The sequence below is a fragment of the Etheostoma spectabile genome, chromosome 12, assembly GCF_008692095.1.
Source record: "Etheostoma spectabile isolate EspeVRDwgs_2016 chromosome 12, UIUC_Espe_1.0, whole genome shotgun sequence".
NCBI lineage: Eukaryota > Metazoa > Chordata > Actinopteri > Perciformes > Percidae > Etheostoma > Etheostoma spectabile.
Window position 1 is genome coordinate 15200459 of NC_045744.1, and position 23866 is coordinate 15224324.

At 38.8% G+C, this 23866-nt stretch overlaps 1 protein-coding gene across 1 annotated transcript in view; it reads right to left on the reverse strand.

Annotated features, from left to right (window-relative positions):
- The window catches only part of st6galnac3 (ST6 (alpha-N-acetyl-neuraminyl-2,3-beta-galactosyl-1,3)-N-acetylgalactosaminide alpha-2,6-sialyltransferase 3), an 84012-nt gene that overhangs the window by 7185 nt on the left and 52961 nt on the right, over positions 1-23866 (reverse strand). Inside the window, exon 4 of the mRNA XM_032530525.1 lies at positions 426-533. Coding sequence (XP_032386416.1) covers positions 426-533 — 108 coding nt within the window. The remainder of the gene's footprint in view (positions 1-425; positions 534-23866) is intronic.

Below are 23866 nucleotides of genomic sequence, written 5' to 3' on the forward strand. Positions count from 1 at the left end.
TGCCCAGAGCAACAGCATCTTGTTTGTCATCCCTCCTGTGGCCTTGCAGCCAGACAGTAATCACTCACCCAAGAGTCAGAAAAAAGAAGACAGGCCAATATACAAATAAAACTTTAAGCAGGAAAGGAATTGGGTGCTGCAGCCTAGCCACCCGCAGCATCGGAGACTCTGCAGCCTGCTGGGTATTCTAGGCAACGAAACATAATGGTATTCCTGTCACAGGGAATCCAATATGGATTTAAGCATAGAAATTCAGCCATTAAATCCAAACTGTTGAATTGAAAATGTATTCCAACAGGGCAGTCCGCGATTATGGAAGGCTGCGATTGGCTGGTGCTGCTGTGAATGTGAATATAGTTTTCACTGTTTTTTGCTGGAACTTGAGCATTTTTCATCAGTATAGAGGGTGATAGTTGGTGTCTTACTTGCAATAGGTGTCATTTATCATCCCGTAGATATGGATCTCTTTGCACATGTCCATGGCGAGGATGAGCGTGAACCAGCCAGTGCTGAGGTAGGAGCCGGACTGGATCCTGCAAACACAAAGACCTCTTTTACTGTAATATTCATTGCATAAAAATACATTTTGCATCAAAAAAACATTTAGAGATTTCAAGACGCCGTTTCTGACTTTTGTACTGTACTTTGCTCTATGCTTGTAATGCAGCTGACCTAATAAAATTATTCTATTAGTTGTTTGTATTATAGGTTACTCTGAATCAGAGCCTCAGCCAGGGTTCAAACATGTAAATGTAGTCAAATTAAGCAACACAGCCCCCAGGTGTATAACCATATCTCTGTCTATTAGTTTCACAAGTACTTTCTTTAATGTTAAACATTCATTTACTACTGTGTACATAAATAGAGGGTGTAAAATTCACACTTAGTATCTACACTTTATTAGGTTGTTGAACAGCTCATCATCACAACAGCAGCACACACGTCATGCTCTGAATGACAGAGGAATTCTGTGAGCTTAACATGAATAATCTTTTCATCAGCATCAAACTTGTGGTGTTATCACTTATCAAAGTTTAAAAAAAGAACACACTTTCACTCAGGTTTTGTCGCAACCAGACGAGTAAGTGGGTCATAGAGTGTACACCTACACTCTGCCTTTCAGCAATGTAGAATACTACAAGTAGCAGTAGACCTTGTATAAATTAAACTGGGTGCACAGCATAAAACTGATAATGATGGGGGGAATTGTATCGGTGATCAGCACAGAGATTATAGAGGTCCACAGGGTCATATTAAAACAAAAAAATAATTTAAATGGATACTTTATTTATCCCGCAAGGAAAAAAAAAAAGTTTTCACTCTGTTATTACACACAGGCCTGAATTACACAAACATGCTCATTACATGTACTAAATTGAGAGATGTCAGAGTGAGGGGGCTGCCCATGGAAAGGTGCCCTGAGCAGTTGGGGTTTGGTTCCTTGCTCAAAAGTATCTTGGCAGTGTCCAGGTGGTGAACTGGCACCTCTCCACACCTATGAGTCCAGCACCATACTTTGGTCCGTATGGGGACTTGAACCAGAGACCGTCCCCCCAACTCCCTACTGACTGAGCTACCCCAAATGGTTAGAAAGCATCTACTCATTGGTATCTTACTGGAGAATAAATACAAGAAATAAAAATTGCAATTGCAAAATGAGTAAGTTAATCTTTGAAATTTTAAATGGACAATAAAAAGGAGAATTATCAAAATGGTTTACAAATATATAGGTCAAATGAAAGGATTTATAAAAAGGGAAACTAACTGGCAAATTAAAGAATAAAAAAAAACAGAAGAAATTGACATACTTTCTAAAATAACGATGTTGAGAACAGCACATCCCGTATGCCATGATGCATCCGGAGTTAAAGCAGCAGCAGGAATGCTGCCTTATTGTTAAAGTGCCATGGACAGCTCCAGCATCCCTGGCTGCTCCAGGATCAGCACCTTGGACAGCGCTCAACACAAACTACACTTTAACATTTTTGGCATGTGCTCCATAAAATAAATAATTAAATCAAAGGAGTGTCTATCTTTTCCCCCTCATCATCCTGATGTATCGTCTAACAATATTAAGTAATATTTTTGATTCGGTTTGATTGATTTTTGTGTCAACAAAAACATTTAATAAGGTGGGATGATTCAAACATGGTCTTAAAATTGTTTAAAACCAGATCTATATAAACTAAAAATGACAATTTTTTTAAAACTCAACACAAATCAGCACCTGTGAGGCATTTACAAATTTATAAGAGGCTCTGTCAGAGAGAGAGTAGTTCTTATATTTCAACTCATATTTAATTTTCAGTTATTAAACTACACCAAGTGGTGACATTTTTTGAAGGTTTTAATTCCTAAAGATGTTTTATTATAAGAAGACCATAGTGTAGATGCTGCATTCATCATTCATTCTTTGGCTTGCAGAGACCTCAAATATTTTCCAGAGTCCATATTATTGATTGTTCTCACATCTTGCCAGTTGAAAATTAGCCAGCTGGTCAACACTGGCACATTTACAAAAATGTTAATGTGCGCTGGCCTTATAAATGAATGAAATGAACACAGGATTTACACAGTGTAGATTGCACATTTTTGCATTTCCAGGTAATCAGTGCAGCAGGTGACCACTGAGCAGGTGGAAGCTGCAGCGTCTTGTTCAAGGACAGTTTGACGTGACAACGCTGCTGAGACAAATACGTTCTAGGGATCGAACCTATGAACTTTCTGATAATGGATAGTCTCTCCAACCACATAAACACTGTGCTTACCAGTGCAGTTTTCTGCCACTTTGCCTGTTAAGTCTCTTATTTTTGGTTTTCAGCTATAACTGCTGTGGTGTTACGGCCGTCCACTCTTTAGAGATCAGTCAAACAATGTTAATTATACTCTTGACATCTGTGTCCCTGGCGATCAAGTTGATGAAGTCTGAGTTTCTGCAGGTGGTGCTCTTATCATTGTCAGTTCAGCTGATTTTCTTCTGCTTATTACAAATTAACCTCTGTTAATGCTGATTAACAAGTAAAATGTGTTATGCATCCCTGTACAGCTAAAGATTTGTTCTTAAGACCGAAGTGTGATTATCACACTGAAAATGATTTATGAGCTAGATTCTGGTTGAATCATTTGGCTACAAGACCTTTGAGAGGATTTTAGAAAACATAAATCCAAGTAGCCCCTGACACTCCCCACACCCCACTAAATGCAGATAATGACCAGATTAAAAAAAGCTGTCACATTTTTATTAATTTAGGTTTTTAGCCATGCTGGTGCCAAGGCTCTAGATATGGTCACAGTTGGTCACCCAGTGACATATCTCAACAAAGATTGGATATCGGGACATTTTGTAGATGTGTTCACGGTGCCCAGAGGCTGAATCTGGCTTTTTTTTTTCTTTAAACCAACCACAATAGTCCTGGGCGGTGCTAAGCCCTGATAGTGGAAATGGTGAGAGGGGAGACGTGCCAGATGTTTCTCCTGTCAGGCATTATCCCAGCTATGTGCATCTGTTAAGCCGGACTAATGATCCCCTGACTCAGCACCGTTTATATAAGGAGTTTGGCCAACTAGGGAATCGAATGTTCTGAGCAATCCCAAAGTGCGATTGGTTCCGAGGTGGTCACGTGTTTCGTGGACTCCATGTTGGATACCAACATTCATCTGATTCCCATTGACATGGGAATAGAGGAAACGCGTAATTATTTAAAAAATTACAAATCACTGAAAAAATGCCTAAATGTTGCACGTTTGGCAGCAATGAAAGACAGGGAATAGAATTCACTTATCCCCTGTGAACCAAAAAGGTGAAAAGTATGGTAGCTGTTCATTATTGTGTGAGGTAAATGTCACTTTCTCTCTTTGATACAACAAATTACATAGGACAAATTTAGTAATATCATCGTTGATGTGTACTATGCTGTCTAAAAAGTTCTAACACTGCTTTAGAAATGAATGAAGTTTGAAATTAGCCAAGCCTTATGCTAGCGTTAGCTTCTTTGCTAGCACTCCATGTAATTGCATGTGATCTTGCCATAGTCATGTGTCTTTATTATGTTTATAATAATATTGGAGGGAAAGTGAAACACAGCTTGGACAGGGATGTTGTTCAGCTTTTCACAAGTTTAGACAGCTAGCTAACGCTACGCCATAGTAGCAGTAAGCAATTTATTTTAAGATAGCATATTCACCCCATAAGGTTACACTGTAGAGTAATCTGAAGTTGGTATCCAATATCGCGCCCGTGATTTGAGATCGTTAAACTATCCATCTATGGCGCTGCCCTGACTTTCCCTCTAGCATAGTGAGTTTTTAACTTACATCAACAACCTCTTTTTCCATGACTAAGACGAGACTGCACCAATGTCCACAAACACTGACTAAAACTAAATTAACATGCATTATTGTTGACAAAAAAAAACTACTACTACAACTAAAATGTTTTGCATAAAGTAAAAACCACAATAGTCTACAATTGTCTACTTTTTCATCATGAAATAGAACTAGTGCAGTGCCCATTTGGAGTGCCACGGTTCAGTCAGGCGTGGCTGCTGCTCATCTAGAGAGTCAGCACGTCCCCTTTTTTTTTTAATCCACCCCTTACACATCCAGGTAGCGATGTGGCCCGGGCGGGGAGGAAAGAAGCCCGGTTCAGCCTGCTGCAGAAGCAGCTACAGCGCGTAGCCCCGGGCAAGGGAAGGAGACCAGCTTTCAGCTTGCAGACACTACACTATTTGACTGAAATAGTTATCAGAAATAATCTCAATTCTGAAGACTAAAATGTTTTGACTAAAACTAAACTAAGATACCTTGAGTTCTCTTGACTGAAACTAGACTAAATTGACAAGACTATTAGTCCAATAACAAAAAAAGATATGTGAATGACTAAATATGACTGAAACTACCAAGGACATTAGGCACAAGACTACGACTAAATTAAAAATAGGTGACTAAAAAGTAACACTACTCTAGCACATTTGTGATTTTGAATAAAATCTCTCAACTATTGATAAGATTACCATGGACTTTGATACACACTTACGTACCTGTCAGGATGAATTGCAATTACTTTACTCCTTAACTTTTAATCTACCGCAATCATTACCAAATACCTGCCAAATAACAGGACTTTAAATTAACTTTCTTGATCACCAGCCAACATGACTAGTAGATTTTCAAAGTCACTAGGCAATCAGATTTTCCAGAAGTCCCGTTTGGTTTTTTTCCACGTCATTTGTTATTTCCTTGCTAACATGCTTTCCATTTCAACTCGTTTGTTTTACTCCGTTCCATTCATCTTCTTTGTCAGCGTAGCTTGTTATCAATACCACACACGCTAGGCACATAGCCAATGGTTGTCTGACATGTCAAAACAGCTTTCATGGGAAATGTAGGATTAGTACTACAAGCAGTGTTGTCAGATAAAGACAATGTTTAAGCCAAACACACAAAACATCCCAAATTTCTTGGCAGAAAACCAACTGCTCTAGTAACAATGACTTACTTTCTGCAGCCTGCCGATTCAAACAGACGCGGTGTGATTTGCTTCATTCATCACCAGCAAACTTGGCTAGTAACTTTACAATGTAAATTCGTGTTCGTTATTTTAGTTCATTTTTACCCACATTTGGCAGGTGTCAATTTAAAGCCATACCTGCAAAACTTTATAACATTAGCTCCGCACACCCACACATACCAAACTAGAGTTTGATTCATCCTTACTGTAAAATGTGGCTTTAAGGCCCCAAGTGCACAATGTCATTTAGCTATTAGTTTGGAAGGCCCAACAAACTCTCTGGCACACACTGACAGAAGGGCTGTGGTGAGGTTAAATTACAAAAAAAAATGCATTTTGTTGTAATAAGGGAGTGGAGGAGCACAGAAGGGAAATAGCACATTATCAGTGATACACAGCTCGGCTGCTCTCAGCCGTCAGAGCTGTCAACACATCACCGTTACCCTGCATTATTCATTAGCCATTTGCCACTCAAGCAGCAGACACACAGAAATATAGGCGCACACATTCACACATACACCACATCCCCATTCGAGTGCTGAATGTCCTGGAGCAAAAAAAGCTTGCTGAAATAAATAAAGGGGTGGGATCGGCTGACCTGATAACTAACAGATCAAAGCAGATGTGTGAAGTTTAGATGCAGAGAGAACGACTGATAGAATTCAGTCGTTTACCTTTGACAATCGAAATGGCACAACTTTGCAGAGAGGATCTTGTTATTGTGTGGCCAATTTGAGAGATAAAACCTGGTGTGAATTTCCTTGTTTTGTTAAAGCAGACAAAACCCAGCCTTTTACTCAAAGAAACAAACAAAAGGTGTCATGATGTCTGGCTCGACACTGCCTGGCTTTTTGCAGTCCTTTGGTCCCCACTGCCACAGCTTTCTTGAAAAATGAAACCAAATAAATTATGTGTGGGCATGAGCACATCTGAACAAAAATGAGAAAACATGTAAAAAGCTCAGTTAAAGCATTTTTTTGTCTATTTTCAACACAAAATAGAGTCAAGTGAGGCGGGAGTAATTGGGACTGACATGCTGGGACGCTGCAGCGCTACCAGCACTGGGAAAGGAAGGGTGTTTGAGAAATAAAGTTCGACACTCTGAGCAGGGGGTAAGTAAATAATCCCTGAAGTCTGACTGAGCTGGAGCTTGTTGTGCTTTACCTGCCGAGCACCAGAGGCTAAGGAGCTGCGAGGATCAGCGAGAGGCTCCTCTACCTCCGACTCTGTTCAATAACTCGCTCTTGACATTCACAGCAGGCAAGCTGTCCACTTGTGCGAGAAAATCCAAAGTGACGACCAGTTTAGACGAACCGTACTTTATATATGCCTCTGCAGCTGCACAAATGTGATATGACACCTGTCAAAAACACTTAGGTGGATATAACTCAACTCTATTGTGAGAAGTTGATTCACACTTTAGAAGGAAATCACTTACTGTAAAACATTGACTGCACATCAGACCAAAGTTGATATTATACAATATATGAAAAGTGCAAACATTCACATAATCAGACAACTGTGTTTGTAGTAGTACCTGGTCGCATAATATGAACAATTAAAAACTAATATAGACACTTTTAGCAGGCCATAAATCATGGATTTAAAGGACTGGTTTCACATCTTGGAAAATACACCGATTTGCTTTGGCTTGCCGAGAGTTAGATGAAAAGATTGATACTGCTCTCGTGTCTGTACTCTAAATTATGAAGCTACAGCCTGCTACGCACAAGACTGGAAACGGGGAAACAGACAACTTTTGTTACTGTTGGACACAGCCAGGCTATCAGCATTTTGATTCCCCCAATGTATTTTATTTATTTCTTTATTTAGCCAGAAGTCTCTTGAAATACATTATTTCTTTTACAATAGAGACCTGGCAAAAATGTCAGCCGTAAGATAGTATCACTTAGTCACACACTATGTAAAACAAATTCAAATTTCAACACAATTTAGACTTAACCTTTTGTTCTTTGGAGTAGTACAATCATTTTTACTCTTTGAACAATGCAAAGCACTTTGCAACACAGTTTTTGAAAGGGCTATAAAAAGCATATTAAAAAAAGTTTCCAGAGCAGGTGCACCATCTGTTTTTCGCAGGTGTCTGTGCTTGAATGGAGAACCGGGCCCCTCCCACAACCCTTCCATCAAGTCTTTTCAGACGTAAGAGAATTTTATCAACCGGGTTTTCAGAATAGGAGGGTAGGCATTATTTGAAAACCCTCTATGTCCCTTTAAACTTTTTCCCCGTCCCCTTTTGCGAAATTTCCCGCAAACCCAAATTTACAAACCAACATTTAAATTTTAGGGGCTGATCTTAACTGGTCCAGATTGTTATACGTTAAAATTTAAAACAAAACCAAAATTCCGATGGACCGACGGTCACTATAATATTACGCAACGCAGGTTTTTAAACAAAAAATTTAAGAAGGAAAAATTCCCTTTTTTTTGACTGTCAAAAAAAAGACCTTCCGAAAGTAGCTGTGTCGGCACAACCCAAAAAGACAAAAGGTAAAAAACAAAGCAAAGGAAGGACGGGGAAAAAAAGTAGCAATATAAATAGGGTTTTCTGTCAGGCATGGGTTTGTTAGAATCCCCTAGGCCCGCCCGCGATGAAATGAGAAATTTTAAAAAACTACCACCACCCCCACGGTCGGGTTTTAAAACATTTTAATTACTAAAAAAAAAACCAAAACCTACTATACAAATACAATACTATACTAATATACTACAAATACTACTTATTTTCCTTTGTATGCCAAGAAAATTTTTACACATTCAAAGAATGTAAAATCTGCTTTAAAACCCCAAAATAATTAGGAGCAGTTTGGCAGCATAGTCCGGCCCCCGGGACCAAAATCCAGTTCAAAAAAAGGGGGCCTAGGGTTAAAGGGGAGGAGTTTCCCAGCTTCAGTTTAATTGTTGATGGCCCCTTGGGTTTAGAAGTTTCCGTCAAAACCCCGGGATTTAAAAAAGGGGTTTTTTATTTGATGTTTTGAAATGGATCCTTTCTCCAGAGCCATGTACAGTAGACTCTCCTGTTCTTCAACCAGATATATGAAATTGCTTTTCCTTGCAAGATGTATGCTGATGCTAATTACGTTAATCTTTTTTTCATACAACAGGCTGCGAGACAAGTTGTTGCGTTTGCCCATGGGCAATTTCTGTATAGATGAACAACATACTGTGTCTTCCTATGTCTCTAAAGCAGCTGAGGAGCCTCTGGGGACAACACAGTGACAAAATCCATAGCAGTGCCACAGGGTAAAAACAGGGCTTTATTTCTAATATTTTTCTTTTTACACAGACCACAGGACACAGCAATTTATTTTAATGATGGAAATGAGCAATGCAGCTGTGTAGGCTTGCTGAGGCATTTCTTAATTCTGCCTGGAGGCAATATGAAGCATTGGGGGTGACCTCTACAACATGCATTATGAAAAAGACAATTTGCTTTCTTCACGTCTAGTTTTGTACCAGTATGCAAGGGTAACCCTCAAAACCCTCAAAAGAAACTTGTTGATACAGAGGGGCTCCATCTTTTGTGTGGTTGCTGGTCAGAAATTAGCTTGCTTTTAAGATGATTTTGACTTTTTCTCTCCCCAATGACTTTAAACTATGAACTAAACTATAAACTCATCTCCCTTCATAAGTATATGGTTTTAGCCATGGCAGTGTGGCTCTTTGGCAATTTACATATTTGTAACAACTATTTCACAAAAAGGCATGACATTTTGTGAATTCTCCTGACTTTGGTGATTCTCTCCTCCCCCCAATCTAGCGCTACGGTTAGGTTGACATTTTGGGGTTTTTAGTGAAACATTTTGACAACTATTGAATGAAATTTGACTCACTCATTCTTGGTGCCCAGAAGATTAATTGAAACATCTTTCATCTAGTGGCATCATCAGGTGAAATTACACTAATGACATTCCCATCAGACTCAGCTGTATGTGTGTTTAGTGCTAAATTAGTAGAACTAAGACAGAACATTATACCGGCTTGACTTAAGCATTAGCATAGTGTTGCTTCAGAATCTCATAATCCAATTGTGCTGCCATTTTGTCCAAAAGAGACTTTTTCATTTGAATAAAACATACTACATTCAAATACTTCAAGTCTGAAATGGAATATACTTAAATATGTTGGACTGCACAATAAAAAAAACTGATCAAATTACTGACAACTTTTTTTTTTTTTTTTTTTTTTTTTTTTTAAACAAGCCCAGTCAAGAGCATGCCAAACCAACAAACAAATTTCTGTGGAACAAATAGCACACTAGTATATTTAATCCTCTCACTTTATTTAAAGGTCTCTCTGAATTTTGCTGTTCATTTGGTGAAGCTCAGACTTTTGCACTTGGTCAACTTCAACATATTGAGGGAAGTCTTTGCGCACAATATAATCAGTTTAGCTTTAAGTTAAAAATACTGCAAGCAGCATCTGAGTCCATGATTTGAATGGCCTTTTTAACTAGCCGATTCTCCACATGCAACATTTGGGGTTCATTTTGACACTTTTAGTGACACTAAATTGTATTCTAGTTTAACCTTTTTCTATACAGGGAGAGTGCTTATCCACAGAAACAGATGGTTGTTTTAAGTGGTTAAATGTTAACTGAGGCATTAAACAAGGAAGCAAATCAGATTACATTATACTTTCTAACTCCTGCACCAAGAGCATGAAATACATTATACTAGGTTTTAAATAGGCTTCTTTTTCTACAATTATAAAACTCATTATACAAAAGAAATCAGCAGACATAATTTTAAACTGAAAGACTTGGGCCCCTGAAAAACACATGCTATTTATAGAGAGATGAACAGATCCATATAGTGTACCAATCAACCCAAGTGTAAGTCCTTAAACTAATGAATTCAGACCGAACAAAGGCAGAAGCTACTCTAATGAATTAAGAGGACAAAGCCTCAAATGTTTCAACAGGAGTGTTAAATAAATTGTATTTTTAGCCAAATGATAGCAAGAACAGCTTGTTGTTTTGCACAAACTAACATTATGTTCAAAGTTCTCATGACTTTTCTTTTTTAACAAACTATTCATTGCTGCATTACAACTGTCAACTTCAAAATGAAACGTGTGTCTCACAGTACAGATATACTATTTACTTCTATTTTCCTGGGACCTGGGATCATGTTTCCCCTGGAACACTAAAAAAAATGTCAGTGCCCATTTGTGATTGTACTGCTCAATGCCTATAAAAAGATAAGGCCGGCAATATTTTGTATTTATCTTTTACGCGACAAGAATGGTGAAAATTCAGTTTGATTTGACTTTTAGTAACACTATTGTCTATAGAGTTAAATAGATGCAGTATAGCCAGATATGTATTATTCTTCTGTGTCATAAAGCTGTATTTGTCCTTCCATTATAATGAACATGCGTACTGTTTATTTTGAGTCAATCTCACATACACTGTCCTACTGCTATACATACTCACTAGACCACCAACTGTGTGTTAATCCAAGGCTGAAAATAGTCCCCCCCCCAAAAAAGGCACTATTTACCCGTTTGAGCAACATTTTCTTGAAACTACAATGTCCAGCAGTTTAAGGAAACTGAGCATTGAGGACCTGCAATTGTTATTTCTAAAGTTAGTTTTTTTTCCTTTGTCCAGAAGGTTTTGAGAGTTTTTGTGTGATTGGTTCTGTTTATGGGCAATCATTTCAATATTTTATAAAAGAAAACTGAAATCGCTCTTTCCCCTAAATTATCTTATACTGTCTCTATCCAAAAAATAAGTAAAAATCCCAAATTATTATTTTATTGCTTGTTCCGTTTTGTCTTTAGATATGCTACACATCTCTTATTGAGGATTAGTCCTTTGTACTGTAGTCCTTTGGGGCCTGATATAGGATTTTAGTCTGTGGGGCATCTCCCTTTTTTTCTGGTTCAATATTGTTAGCCGTTTTAACATTTTCTCGCTCCAATTACCCTTTTTCACCATTTTGTATCCACAATTTCTGTCTCTAACCCTTTCAACGCTCATCTTCTTTCCCTCCCACTCTGTTCACTCCTCTCTGTTATGACCCGCTCTCACTGACTCCTAAGTTAAAGGCCTCATTGCCCTTCTAAAGCAGATGTCAATATGAGTGTGGTGAGAGGACGGAGGACAGAGGGCTGGTCAAAAGTGACAAAGGCTCTGAACTCCCTGTGTGGACACTGATATCAATGCAAACAGCCCAAGGTTGTTACACTGCTTTGACATTTTGCACAAAGTTAAGTACTCACAATAGCTAAACATGGGTACAGTGAGCTTTGGAAGTCCAATTGTGCTCAATTTAAGTGTTGATGGAAAACAGGAGGGAAAGGACTTTGTGCTGAAAAAACCATGATATTATGAAAATACCAGTTGGGTAGAAATGTACTCTTAATTTTAACCTTTCCTGAAGTGTCTCAAGTAGCCTCAAAGCATACTGCTGCTGATGATACATTTATTCATTTGCTCGGTCATCACTACTCAACCTTTTCTAATATGCAATCTCACCTAGCCTGTGGTGTGCAGTGTCTGCCTGTTTGGGTTGGCAAATGTCATCATAATCAGCTTTAACCATAAACCTTTAAGGGAGGTGGCATGTGACTGATATTTCAGGGTAAAATACAACTGCTACATTAGCTAAAAGTGGGTATGCAGCAGTAAATCATGCCTCATTAACTCAAAAGGAAATGCTGCAAAAGTGAAAAGTGGCAGATTAATAATGTGTAAGGTAATACGTCTGGCCAAAGTCCAGATTCTGGTAAGTTTTCTTTCTGCTTAAAGTTTGTCTGATGTTTCTGATTAAATGACCTGCCTGCAACGGTGGAGGAAGTATTCATTATCCATTGATGGTTGGTTTGTAACAATTCAGAAAATAGTGAGAAATGCTGTCATAATTGCCCAGAGTCCAAAGTGACACATTCATGATGTTTGTTTTGTCCAACCAACAGTCCAAACCTCAACAGTAAAAAAAATAAATTAATGATCAAAATAATTTAAAAGGAAAAGGAGCAAATCTTCACATTTGTGAAACTGGTTGATACTAAACCTGGTACAAGATAGACTGGCAGAGTAACCAAAGCTTACAACTTGAGCCTAGTTTTGATTTTGTTCTTTTTTGTCCATGTACAAGCCACTTAATTGTGTACCTTCTCCATCAGCTATTTCTGCTTAGGTCTGGATTTTTATAAAGTTTCAATATGGACTGAAAAGAGGGCACTTGAAAAATGATATGAAAACCTAATCAGATATTGTGATCATAGTCCTGTCATGCAGAGAGTAGTCTATATCCACGACGTTCTGCTGCCGGATATTCTGCCGTATGTCCCTCTTTACTTTTCGCTTTCTTTGTGTTGTCATTTTAAACTCTGGGGATTTATGAGGACTATGGTTAACTGCAACTCAGATCTCTTCAGGGTAAATCCAGACAGCTAGCTAGACTTAAATCTGAAAAAAAAAGAAAAAGTAACTTTTGAACTACACATGTTCCACCAAAACAAGTTCCTTCCCGAGATTACTTTACAGCAGCACCGTGGCGCCGTCTGGAGCTTAGCACCGCCCAAGACAATTGTGATTGATTTAAAGAAATGCCAATAAACCAGAGCACGTTTTTCTCCCATCTCGGAATGCTGTGGAGGAAGGTTTGGCAATGCAAAGCTATGCAGAGAGAGAAAGCATGGATTGTACATAATTGTTTGATTACATGTGACACAATAACATGACAAATGAGTTAATAGTAGAGAGGACTAATCCAGATAAGATGGTCATAATGACATGATTGATGTTTGTCTGATTGTTTTTTATTTAAACCACATCTTCCATAAAGGTAAGGGTGCTTTAAAATATTATTGTTCTGATCTAATTCTATAGAACAGAGAAAAGGGAAATACAGTCAAATACTTATAGTACCAGGTACGTTTGAACATGGTTTCTCATTCACTTTGCTGAAAAAGCGGACCAAACTTTTGACTGGTACTGTACGTCTTTATGTAGTCCGGTAAATTGTTAAATCTATGAAGACGAAGGTAGAGAGCTGCTGCGTCTCATTTCTTGACATGAACTTCTCTACAGAGTCTGTGCTGCATTATCCAGGCTGCTGTGTTCACTGACACTCTACAGTGGAGGACATCCATCATCCTAACATGCTCCACAATCGCAACATTTGTCCCCTGTTGAGTATTTAAATTTTTTTTTTTAAAAGACACAAACACCCAAATGACCGACCAGATGGTGCTAAATGGCAACCCCCCCCCCCATCCTGCATCCTCACAGCAATCCTGCCCCTTTCCCAACATGCAGAGCTCACGGCGAGGGTTCTCTACTGAGCTCATCTCCGCCTGGCAACCAGCGATTTAATAATTCTCTCAGTGCAGGAGAAGGCATCTGATGCGTTTATGCCCACCACCACCCCAGCAGTTTTCTCTCATTCATTTTGCAGCATCCCAGTGAGTCAGAGGCAAAGACTTCTTTAGGTCTAGGGAGAACGTGTCAAGTAATGTTTCTACCTCTATGGTTCAAAATAAATGCATGATTATGTCCTACCTGCCTCTTAAATTTCATTTACAATTCATAAATCACAGGCATTCAGTGTAAGATTAAATTCATTACATGCTGCAGATAGCTTTGATAATAAATCATAATTAACTCTGTGCTTATCCCTAAAATAGACCGCTGCCAGGTGCTATTATCTTTGATGAATAGATCTGAAATTCTCTGAAAATTATGTTCCTACTGTCATAGCCCAAAGGAGGGGAAGATTATATTTTTCCATTGGAGAACAATAATGTGTAGGATGTTGTAATATTTTTTTATTTATTCTTTTAATTAAGTTCAACTGATTGCACTTGAATGCCTTAAAAGTGAGTCAAAGTCAAAAGCAGTTTCTACAGTTACTACCCACCAATATAGTCTTACTGTTTCAGTCACACTCTGGCTAACACTTCAAAGCAAATTTCTCTCATTTCGTCTGAAACAGTTGGGTAGATATTTCAAACTGATTATACTGTATAACCTCATTTCTCATGTTAAAAGACAAAGTATGTAGAAAAGGCCCCAAAGTTATGTTAGTGTTGCTATTATTTAGTACAGTTGACCATATTGTGCTTCATGTTTCACGTTTACTCCCATTTATTTATGTTTCTACTTTTACTACTTGTTAGGATTGTTCGGTACTTTGCGGTTGAGTAGAATATGAAGTAAGTGGTGTTAAATATTGTTATCTGTACCACTACCAATGCTTCTCTAGCAAGGCCTTGCTAGCTCGAATGGAACATTCGATCTGGTCCGGAGTTTTCACAATAGAAGCATCCAACGGTTTAGTTCGTTTGAGGCTTTAAAGCACATCATAGATGACAGGGAGTGCTGTCTACATTAGTAACTTAACAAATGGTAGAGAATCTGAGAATCTCATCATAAGTATTTGAATCCTTCTCTGGTTACATTAGAGTTAGAAATATATAGTCATATTTTGACTATTGTTTATTTTCTGTTTGGTAATGTATGTTAGTGCTTAGGGAAGAATGAGTGTATGCATATGTTTCCTTTATTTGTATTTTGTTTCCCTCCTTTATAGAAACCACACAGAATTACCCCTCACACAAACTCACACAAGAAAGAGGAAGAAATGAACAGTAAGAACTATCTCAGTGCTTCATTTCATGCTGTGGAATAATTGGCCTTAAGTGGTGTTCTGGCCGACACACCTGAGTGAACCTGGTGATAAACCCAGAACTAGCACCTAGACTGAGCGTCTTCCCATTATCTTCACTTCAAAGCCAGATTAGTAAACTACAGCTCAGCAGAGAATCAAAGGGTGCCACACATGCTAAGCATATTTTCTGTTACATTTTAGGGCATTTAGCTGAAGCGTTAATCCTCAGCGACGTACAATGAGTGAACAGCGAATTCCTACTTGGGTTCAACTGCTTCCAGTATTTTTAGTCAGCAAAAGCTCATGTTTGTGCCAGTACTCTGTATTGTCAGTATTCAGCGTGTGCCCTAAATTCTCTTATTATATGGGTGAGAAAGCATCTTCTTTCAGACCACAGTGGGACAATTAATTTCTCCAGAAGCCCCCCCAAAATGAGTCGTAAAAAAAAAAGGTTTCCTGGCATGAGGACCACCCACACACTGCAACACCTCAATAAATAAATGAAGTAAAATAGTAAGTACAGCCATGCTAGCGGCATGTGAGGCTGTACTTTGGCAAAGAAGTACTTTGAGCTCCATACTACCATGCTCACAGTAGGCTCGTTCGAGATGAGCCAGGTCTGCGCAGAATCGATCTCCGGCGATCGGCGCCCGTTGCATGCCGGTTAGATTTGTGTCCGACTTGATCCCGACTTGCTCGTGACGTCATGCAGACGTGGGCAACGGAAATCTCACGAGAGCAAGGCGGCCGCAGTTCTGAGACGCAGGCGGCGCAGTTGCTTTTCACCGACTGCAAGAGCCAGGCGGACCCAGAGCATGCTGGGAAACGCCGGCTTCTCAGCTGATTTAACACCTGATTGGTTTACAACATGATGACGTTTTATATAAACTTTTTACTGTTTTTGAATCGGAGGGATTTTAATTGCTATTTGTCTGATTTAAAGACTTATTCTGTCCAGAACACATGTTGTGTGACTGATAGTTAAGTTTAGAAGTCAAAGAGACTAAATCTGATCAGATCACGTATCATCTCCAGTGTGTTGTTCATTAAAATCAGCAACAGATCGCATGTAGAGCACTTTGCCAGCTACTCTGTCATAACTAAAACAACTGGAGACTGGGTACCAGCTGGTATGAGGGTCTGATAATATTTTATTAAATCGGAATCGCACCACAGTGTTTTCATCACTTCCTGTCACTTGACCGCCCCCCGCTGCTGCCGCCTGCTCTCGTCCACTTTACAGGCGAGGCGCAGTTCATCTCGAACGAGCCTAGAGACTAGACTAACATGCCAAGGTTTAGCAGGTCTCATGTTTTACCATGTTCACCATCTCAGCCTTTTAGCATGATGACATTTATTTATATCCTCTGAGCAAAGCACGGAACTTTATTTGTATAGCAGAGTTCAGCAGCAATGCAATTCAAAGTGCTTTACATAATAAAAAAAACAGTAAAAAATGTATACAAATTGAAAACAAATTCAAAGTGGTTAATTAAAAATACAAAATTTAAAACAATTAAAAGTACATCAAACACAAGAGTAAATTCACAATGGAGTGCAACGAATTAACAAAAAGGCAGTGTTAAAAAGAAAGGTCTTCAGCTTTGATTTGAAAGAGCCGAGATTAGGTGCCAACCTACAGTTTACTGGAAGTTTGTTTTTTTTGGTTCCGACTCTGGGGATGGCAAGCACACCTGTCCTTGATGACCTTGCACAGAGAACTGGAGTTTTGTGATCTACTTTCTTGGTGTTGGTAAGGACTTGTGCAGCAGCGTTCTGAATCAACTGCAGCTGTTTAATAGACTTTTTAGGAATAGATGTAAAGACATCGTTGCAGTAGTCAAGTCTACTGGAGATAAAAGCATGGAGCAACATGAACGGGGCAACATTAATGATGTCTATCCATTCAATTGTTGTCGAGACCTAGTTCACTTAAAATCACGAATATTAACCTCTTGGTTACACAACAGGAAAAGTCAGAGTATCAAAGTAATAAAGATTCATTAAACAGGGAACATGTCTGTACCAAAATATCCACCGATAGACCGACTGCCGTCCAAAGAGCCACGCCGCAAGCAAGGCTAAAAATCTAAATCCATTCCAAGTATTTCTGCAGCAGTGGAATAGAAGGAGTATTCACCACACTGCCTGATTATTTAAAAAGCCTCTAATATTAGAACTATAAAGAGAAAGTGTCTCAGACACCAAACAGCTTCAGTATGTAGCAAAAGTCATGTATGCAATCTCCCACTAGGAAGACTCATGGGCTGGTAATGAGTATATGCTGGTGGTGTCATGGAAACAGGCCACCTGTCAACCAGCAGCAACCTTCCCACTGTCCTCCAACCCATTTTAATTTATGTTTTTTTGGGGGGGGGGTTAAGAATTTCAAAAAGACCCTCCTGCTGCACCAAACCGAGAATAAAGTACTTCATACTGTTTAACTATTGGCATTTTTTTTATTGTAAAGCTCACAAATGCTTGATCATTTATCTGGGTTGAATTGAAATGAGCAGCATGTGTCCAAGGCAGTGTGCATCTCCAGTACTGGGCAGTATGTACTGTTGTTGCTTTTTCTATTCTTGCCTTGTAAGGCAAGGCAGCTTTATTTGTATAGCACATTTCAGCAACAGGGCAATTCAAAGTGCTTTACACAAAATCATTAAAACAGATAAAACACAAGTACAAACAGTTAAAGTCATAAGCATTAAAAATCAATAAGACACATGAATAGACAGTTAAAAACAAAATAGAAACATTAGGACACATAAAACACAAGAATAAAAGTTACAGTGTAGCATAAGAAAGAATGAGCATTAATTTAAAGAAAGGCAGCATCAAAAGAAAGGTCTTCAGCCTTGATTTAAAAGAACTGAGAGTAGCAGCGGATCTACAGGTTTCTGGGAGTTTATTCCAGATATGAGGAGCATAGAAACTGAAAGCTGCTTCACCCTGTTTAGTTCTGACTCTGGGGACAGAAAGTAGACCTGTCCCAGATGACCTGAGAGGTCTGGGGGGGTCATAGTGTAGTAGCAGATCAGAAATGTATTTTGGACCTAAACCGTTAAGGGATTTATAAACTAGCAAGAGTACTTGAAATCAATTCTTTGAGACACAGGAAGCCAGTGTAAAGACTTCAGAACTGGAGTGATGTGATCCAGTCTCTTGGTCTTAGTGAGGACTCGAGCAGCAGCGTTCTGAATCAGCTGCAGCTGTCTGATTGATTTTTTAGGGAGACCTGTAAAGACCCCGTTACAGTAGTCAAGTCTACTGAAGATGAAAGCATGGACCAGTTTTTCCAAGTCCTGTTGACACATAAGTCCTTTAACCCTTGATATGTTCTTTAGGTGATAGTAGGCTGACTTTGTAATTGTCTTAATGTGGCTGTTAAAGTTCAGGTCTGAGTCCATGACTACACCCAGATTTCTGGCTTTGTCTGTTGTTTTTAACATTGTTGTTTGAAGCTGAGCGCAGACTTTTAATCGTTCCTCTTTTTTTCCAAAAACAACTACCTCAGTTTTTCCTTCATTTAATTTCAGAAAGTTCTGGCACATCCAGTCGTTAATTTGTTTGATGCAGTTAGTCAGTTTTTGTATTTGACTATAGTCCCCTGGCGATAAGGTTATGTAAATTTGTGTGTCATCCGCATAACTATGGTAACTTATTTTGTTTTTCTCCATAATCTGAGCCAGTGGAAGCATGTAGATGTTAAACAGAAGAGGCCCCAGAATGGAGCCTTGCGGAACTCCGCATGTCATATTGTACGCTCAGATGTATAATTACCTATTGACACAAAGTAATCCCTATTCTTTAGGTAGGATTCAAACCAGTTTAGTACTAAGCCAGAAAGTACTACCCAGTTTTCCAATCGGTCTAGTAATATGTCATGGTCGACCGTGTCAAATGCAGCACTGAGATCAAGTAATACTAAGATTGAAATTTTGCCACTATCTGTGTTAAGGTGGATGTCATTAAAGACTTTGACAAGAGCCGTTTCAGTGCTGTGGTGTGGTCGGAAACCCGACTGAAAGGTATCAAAACTGTTGCTTAGTGACAATACAATTTATTGTACAATAAAGTGGCTTTAAAAGCAGCATGAACTGTATAGAGTGAAATGATGCATTTCAAGAGCCAAAATAAAGCATTATTTTAGGTTCACACAAACAGGCATTCATCGTATTTAGAAACGTTTACTTTAACATGGAAAAGCCTTTTTTGCCAGTGCACCGATAATTGAATCATTTGTTTTATAATGACGATTAATCACTTAGATAATTTTTTTTAGACTAAATGTCTACAGCCATGCAAGCGGCTCTTTGAGGCTGTGCGGAGAGACAGTGCTATGAGCTAAATGCTAGTTAACATGGGCTTTAAAAAATGATAGGCATTTTTTTACTAGTTTCTAAATAAAGAAACAATGGACAAATGAATCAGAAATAATTGTTAGTTGCAGTTCAAATTCAAACTTGAAGATAAACTAATGTACTGTATATGGTGGAAATGTGTTATGGTTTTTACTTTGGTATGGTAAAATGAGTCAACAATTTTCTGCTGTTCACAGAATACCTTGATAAGAAACCTAGACTTTATGTTTTATAAGTCTATTAGCCTCACGTATCAAAGAGCTGACAAACAGCCTCCAGTAAAAGAATCCCATCATTTTCCATGCCAAAAGACAATAATTTAACACACTTCACAGGAGCAAACAGGATTTGTTTTGCTAAAACAAGAAGGGTCCGATTTATGTTTTATTCAAAGTGAGTATAGTAATTTGGAAAGGAAAGCCTTGTGCAGGTTGAGAGGTTTATCTTAACCAATTTTAGTCGGTAACATAAGGAACAGGCTTTACAACATAACACCTTAAAGTCTTTGCCCTCAAAGAGAATCAAAAGAGTCAACCCCTGGTGTGAGCATCATGTTTTCCTCCCCAACAACACTGGCTCTAAAGAGATGAGCAGGATTTTAAATAGGATTGGTAAGAAAAACACTTTTACGACCAAAAACAAAACAAAAACTTTAGTAACAGCAGTCTCTAAAAGGTCTGCAGCCTATTCAACATGTTAATGGGATGCCTGTCCAAGACCAGGGGAGTAAAAAAAACAACCACCAAGGATTAGCAAAACAGAGGACCAATTTAAGAGATTTCTTCAGGGACAAAGATCAACACTAAGACCTAAGATCCAGAATTACACACAAAACTACTGATTATTATTGATCTAAAGCTCAATAATCAATCTCACTTGTAATGTTGAATAATTTAGAGCAGGTGTCTCACTCACACCTTGACAGCTTCACAATAGGGAGTAATCCAACAAAAAGTCCAATGATCAGGATACTATAAAGCTTTCCCTGACTGTTCAAGCTGCTCTTAAACCACACCGGGTCCCCTCTCTTACAGTAAAAGATTTATGGCTGCTCGCAAAGAAATGTGTTATGACCCTAATATGCAAAAGCCTCTCGCTCCGACAATGCAGCAACGCTCCTGGTTTTTACAGGAGGCTTACAGCGACACGCTGCTGTGATTTTACATTTTCATGTTCATCACACCACATTATGAAGATGGTAAACGATGCTGCATACAAATCAGAAAGGTGTGACAGACGGAATAATGAAGTGATTTTCCTTCTTTTAACATGTAATATGTTCACTAATTTGACACATTTACACAATGCCACATTTACTTTCTATACTGAGTATACAGGATAGATACATAGATCTGAATACAACACTATCTGCTTGTCTGTTGTTTTTTTTATTAATGAGACGAGAGGCAAAAATACTGCATGAGTTGAAAGGAACAGGTGGATGCCGTGCTTTAAAAGCAACAAAGTAGTTAAGCTGCTGATTTGGCCGCTCACTAGTCTATATCCACGACGTTCCACTTCTGGGATCAGGAAACTCCAACGGATGTTACTCTTTTCGGCCGGATGTCCGTTACCTTCCGCTTTTTGTGTTGTGTCAACTCAGATTCATGAGGACTATGGTTAACTACTCTTCAGATCTCTCCAAGGTAAAATGAGAAAGCTAGCTAAACTGTAAAATCTGTGTTTTCTGTTGCACGACTAAAACAATCTTTGAAGGTACCGGTATACGTTTCACCAAAACAAGTTCCTTCCCGAGGCTATTTTCCAGTGGCACCGTGGCCCCGTCAGAGCTTAGCACCACCCAAGACGATTGTGATTGGTTTAAAGAAATGCCAATTAAACAGAGCACAATTTTCTCCCATCCCAGAATGCCATGTGGGCAAGCCAGACCCTCCTCCGCAGCGCCGTGGAGGAATGTCTGGCAATGCCAGACTAGATGCTACTAATCAACAGGGTCAGCAGTTGAGCAGCAGTAGCTGCAACACAGCTCATGGAAGCAATAAACTAAGTTTAGCATATGTGAATTTAGTTGCCTTTTAGAAAAACTACCCTCATTCTGTAACAAAATGAATATTGAATTAAAAGCAAAACTGTAGCATTGACATTCTGTACCTGGAGTAACATTTCGGAGAGGTTATCTCTACTTTACAGTCAATACTGAAAAATGAACACCAAGTTGCACCACTAAATGCAGAGTATAATATGGAACACATTTAAGTAAGTCATGCATCAACATTACTGAGACTTGAAAGCCTCTAAATATGTGTAGCTGCATAGAAAGCTGACCAGAAAGCAAACTGGAAGTCTCTCACTGGGATTACTATGATTTGTGTGTCAATGTGTTTATGAATAGAAAACAAAGTGTGAAGCAGTAATGCACTGCATTAGCTGATTGAAAAGGACCCCAAAAGCTGGTGTTTGTCAGGAAAAGCAAACTGCTGAATTATTATTTGTCAACTGCTGAGAAACTCAACAACAGGCGATGCTCTGTTTGGGGAGATGAGGGCTTGACAACTTTACAATCAAATTTTAATATTGCTGCCAAGAGGTGATTACTTCCCTATTCATAGAGAGTTGTACAACTAAAATCTGAAGTAACTAGTTTACATCAAATTTAAAGCTAAAGATAACAGAAAGTCAGATTGCATTAGAGCGGATCCTGCACGGAGCATTTTAGCTGCAGTTTCAATTCACTTTATTTATAGTATCAATTCATAAGAGTTATCTCAAGACACTTTACAGATAGAGTAGGTCTAAACCACACTATAATTTGCAAAGCCCCAACAATTCTAGTAATTCCCCAAGAGCAAGCAGTGTGACAGTGGCGACAAAAAACTCCTTTTAGGAAGAAACCTCGGACAGAACCAGGCTCTTGGTGGGCGGTGTCTGACGGTGCCAGTTGGGGGTGTGATGAATAGAAAAATGAAAAAAAGAAGAACGCACTCATTCTTTGTTAACACACTCATAGGAGATCAATCTTTGTCGTGCTTGCACCAGTAAGTGCATGACTTGACATCACATAGTGAGTGTTGTCTCAAATTATGCTGCACAACTTACATTTTATGTTTTAGCGTATTTTGCAGTTCTTACGTTTAAGATTCCGCATTATAACAAGCATAAAGAAATATGTCTTCCGTCGGCCTAAACATAAGAGGAAAGCCTGTTCAAGTCAAAAGGTGTTAGAAGATCCATTAGACATGTAGAGAGAGACTAAAGATTCTGTAATTGTTGCAGTTAAATGTGTAGTTTTTTTCTATTTTTGAGTTGTTTTTTTAAAAAATCTGATTTAGGGTACTGTATATCGTCTCTTGTTTCAACTGTTCTTCAATCCATTTTTTGTCTGTTGGTATTAATTTTTTCTGCTGCAGCTAGATTTATATAATTTCCTAAAAGGGGCCAATGAAGTTTCATCTTAACCACTTATGCCTTTTAAAGACAATATAAGACCTTTAATGGACAAATATAAATCCTATAAAAAGCATAAATATGCAAGAAAATATCTAGGTAACAGACACCATTCAGACCTGTGTTATGAGGCCAATTTATCTCTTTAGAGTGTTATTTTTCTGAGGCCACAGATGCATTTTATCTAATAAGGCTTATTAGATGGAGCTGGGCTACATGACTAGTGATGCAGGTGTGTGTCTGGGAGATTTCACCCAGCGGAGGTTATTCAATCAGGTGCAACAAAGCAGAACAGATAATGTACTTACCGCTTTTCTGGCCGCAGGGTAACCACCAGGTCTACCCGCGTTACTGCCCAACTGGTAGTATAACCGGATCACGTGAGGCTGATGTGATTTTGTTAGCTTCAATCGCAAAAAAAGAGACTATTCAAATATACCAGAGACAGCTATCTAAATGAACATGTGACCAATGGTGTCATCCTGTGTGACAAAAGGTCATGCAATATGAGCACAAACATCAATAACTGTTTTACTACCAATTCATTTCAGAACACAAAAACAAAAGATATGGGACGTGGGAAGAAGGGCTAAAAACAACGTGGCAAATAGTACGTGGACACGACTGTTCACATAAATTCAACACGACAATGCCCTCATGCATAAAGAGTGCGTCAAGAAATGTTTCTCAGTTGTGGAATAAGTTGACTGGCTTTTCAGGCCTAAGTGGGCCTTAGGTGGTGCTAAACACCGGGAAAAGCCGCAGTGAGCGCCGCTGCAAATTAGCCTCGGTAAGGAACATGTTTTGGTGGAACATGTACGTTCAAAAGTAGTTTTAGTAGTTTAGAAAACTCAAATTGGACAGATTTAGAGACAGTGTAGCTAGCTGTCTGGATTTACTCTGAAGATCTGAGGAGCAGTTAACCATGGTCCTCATAAAACAAT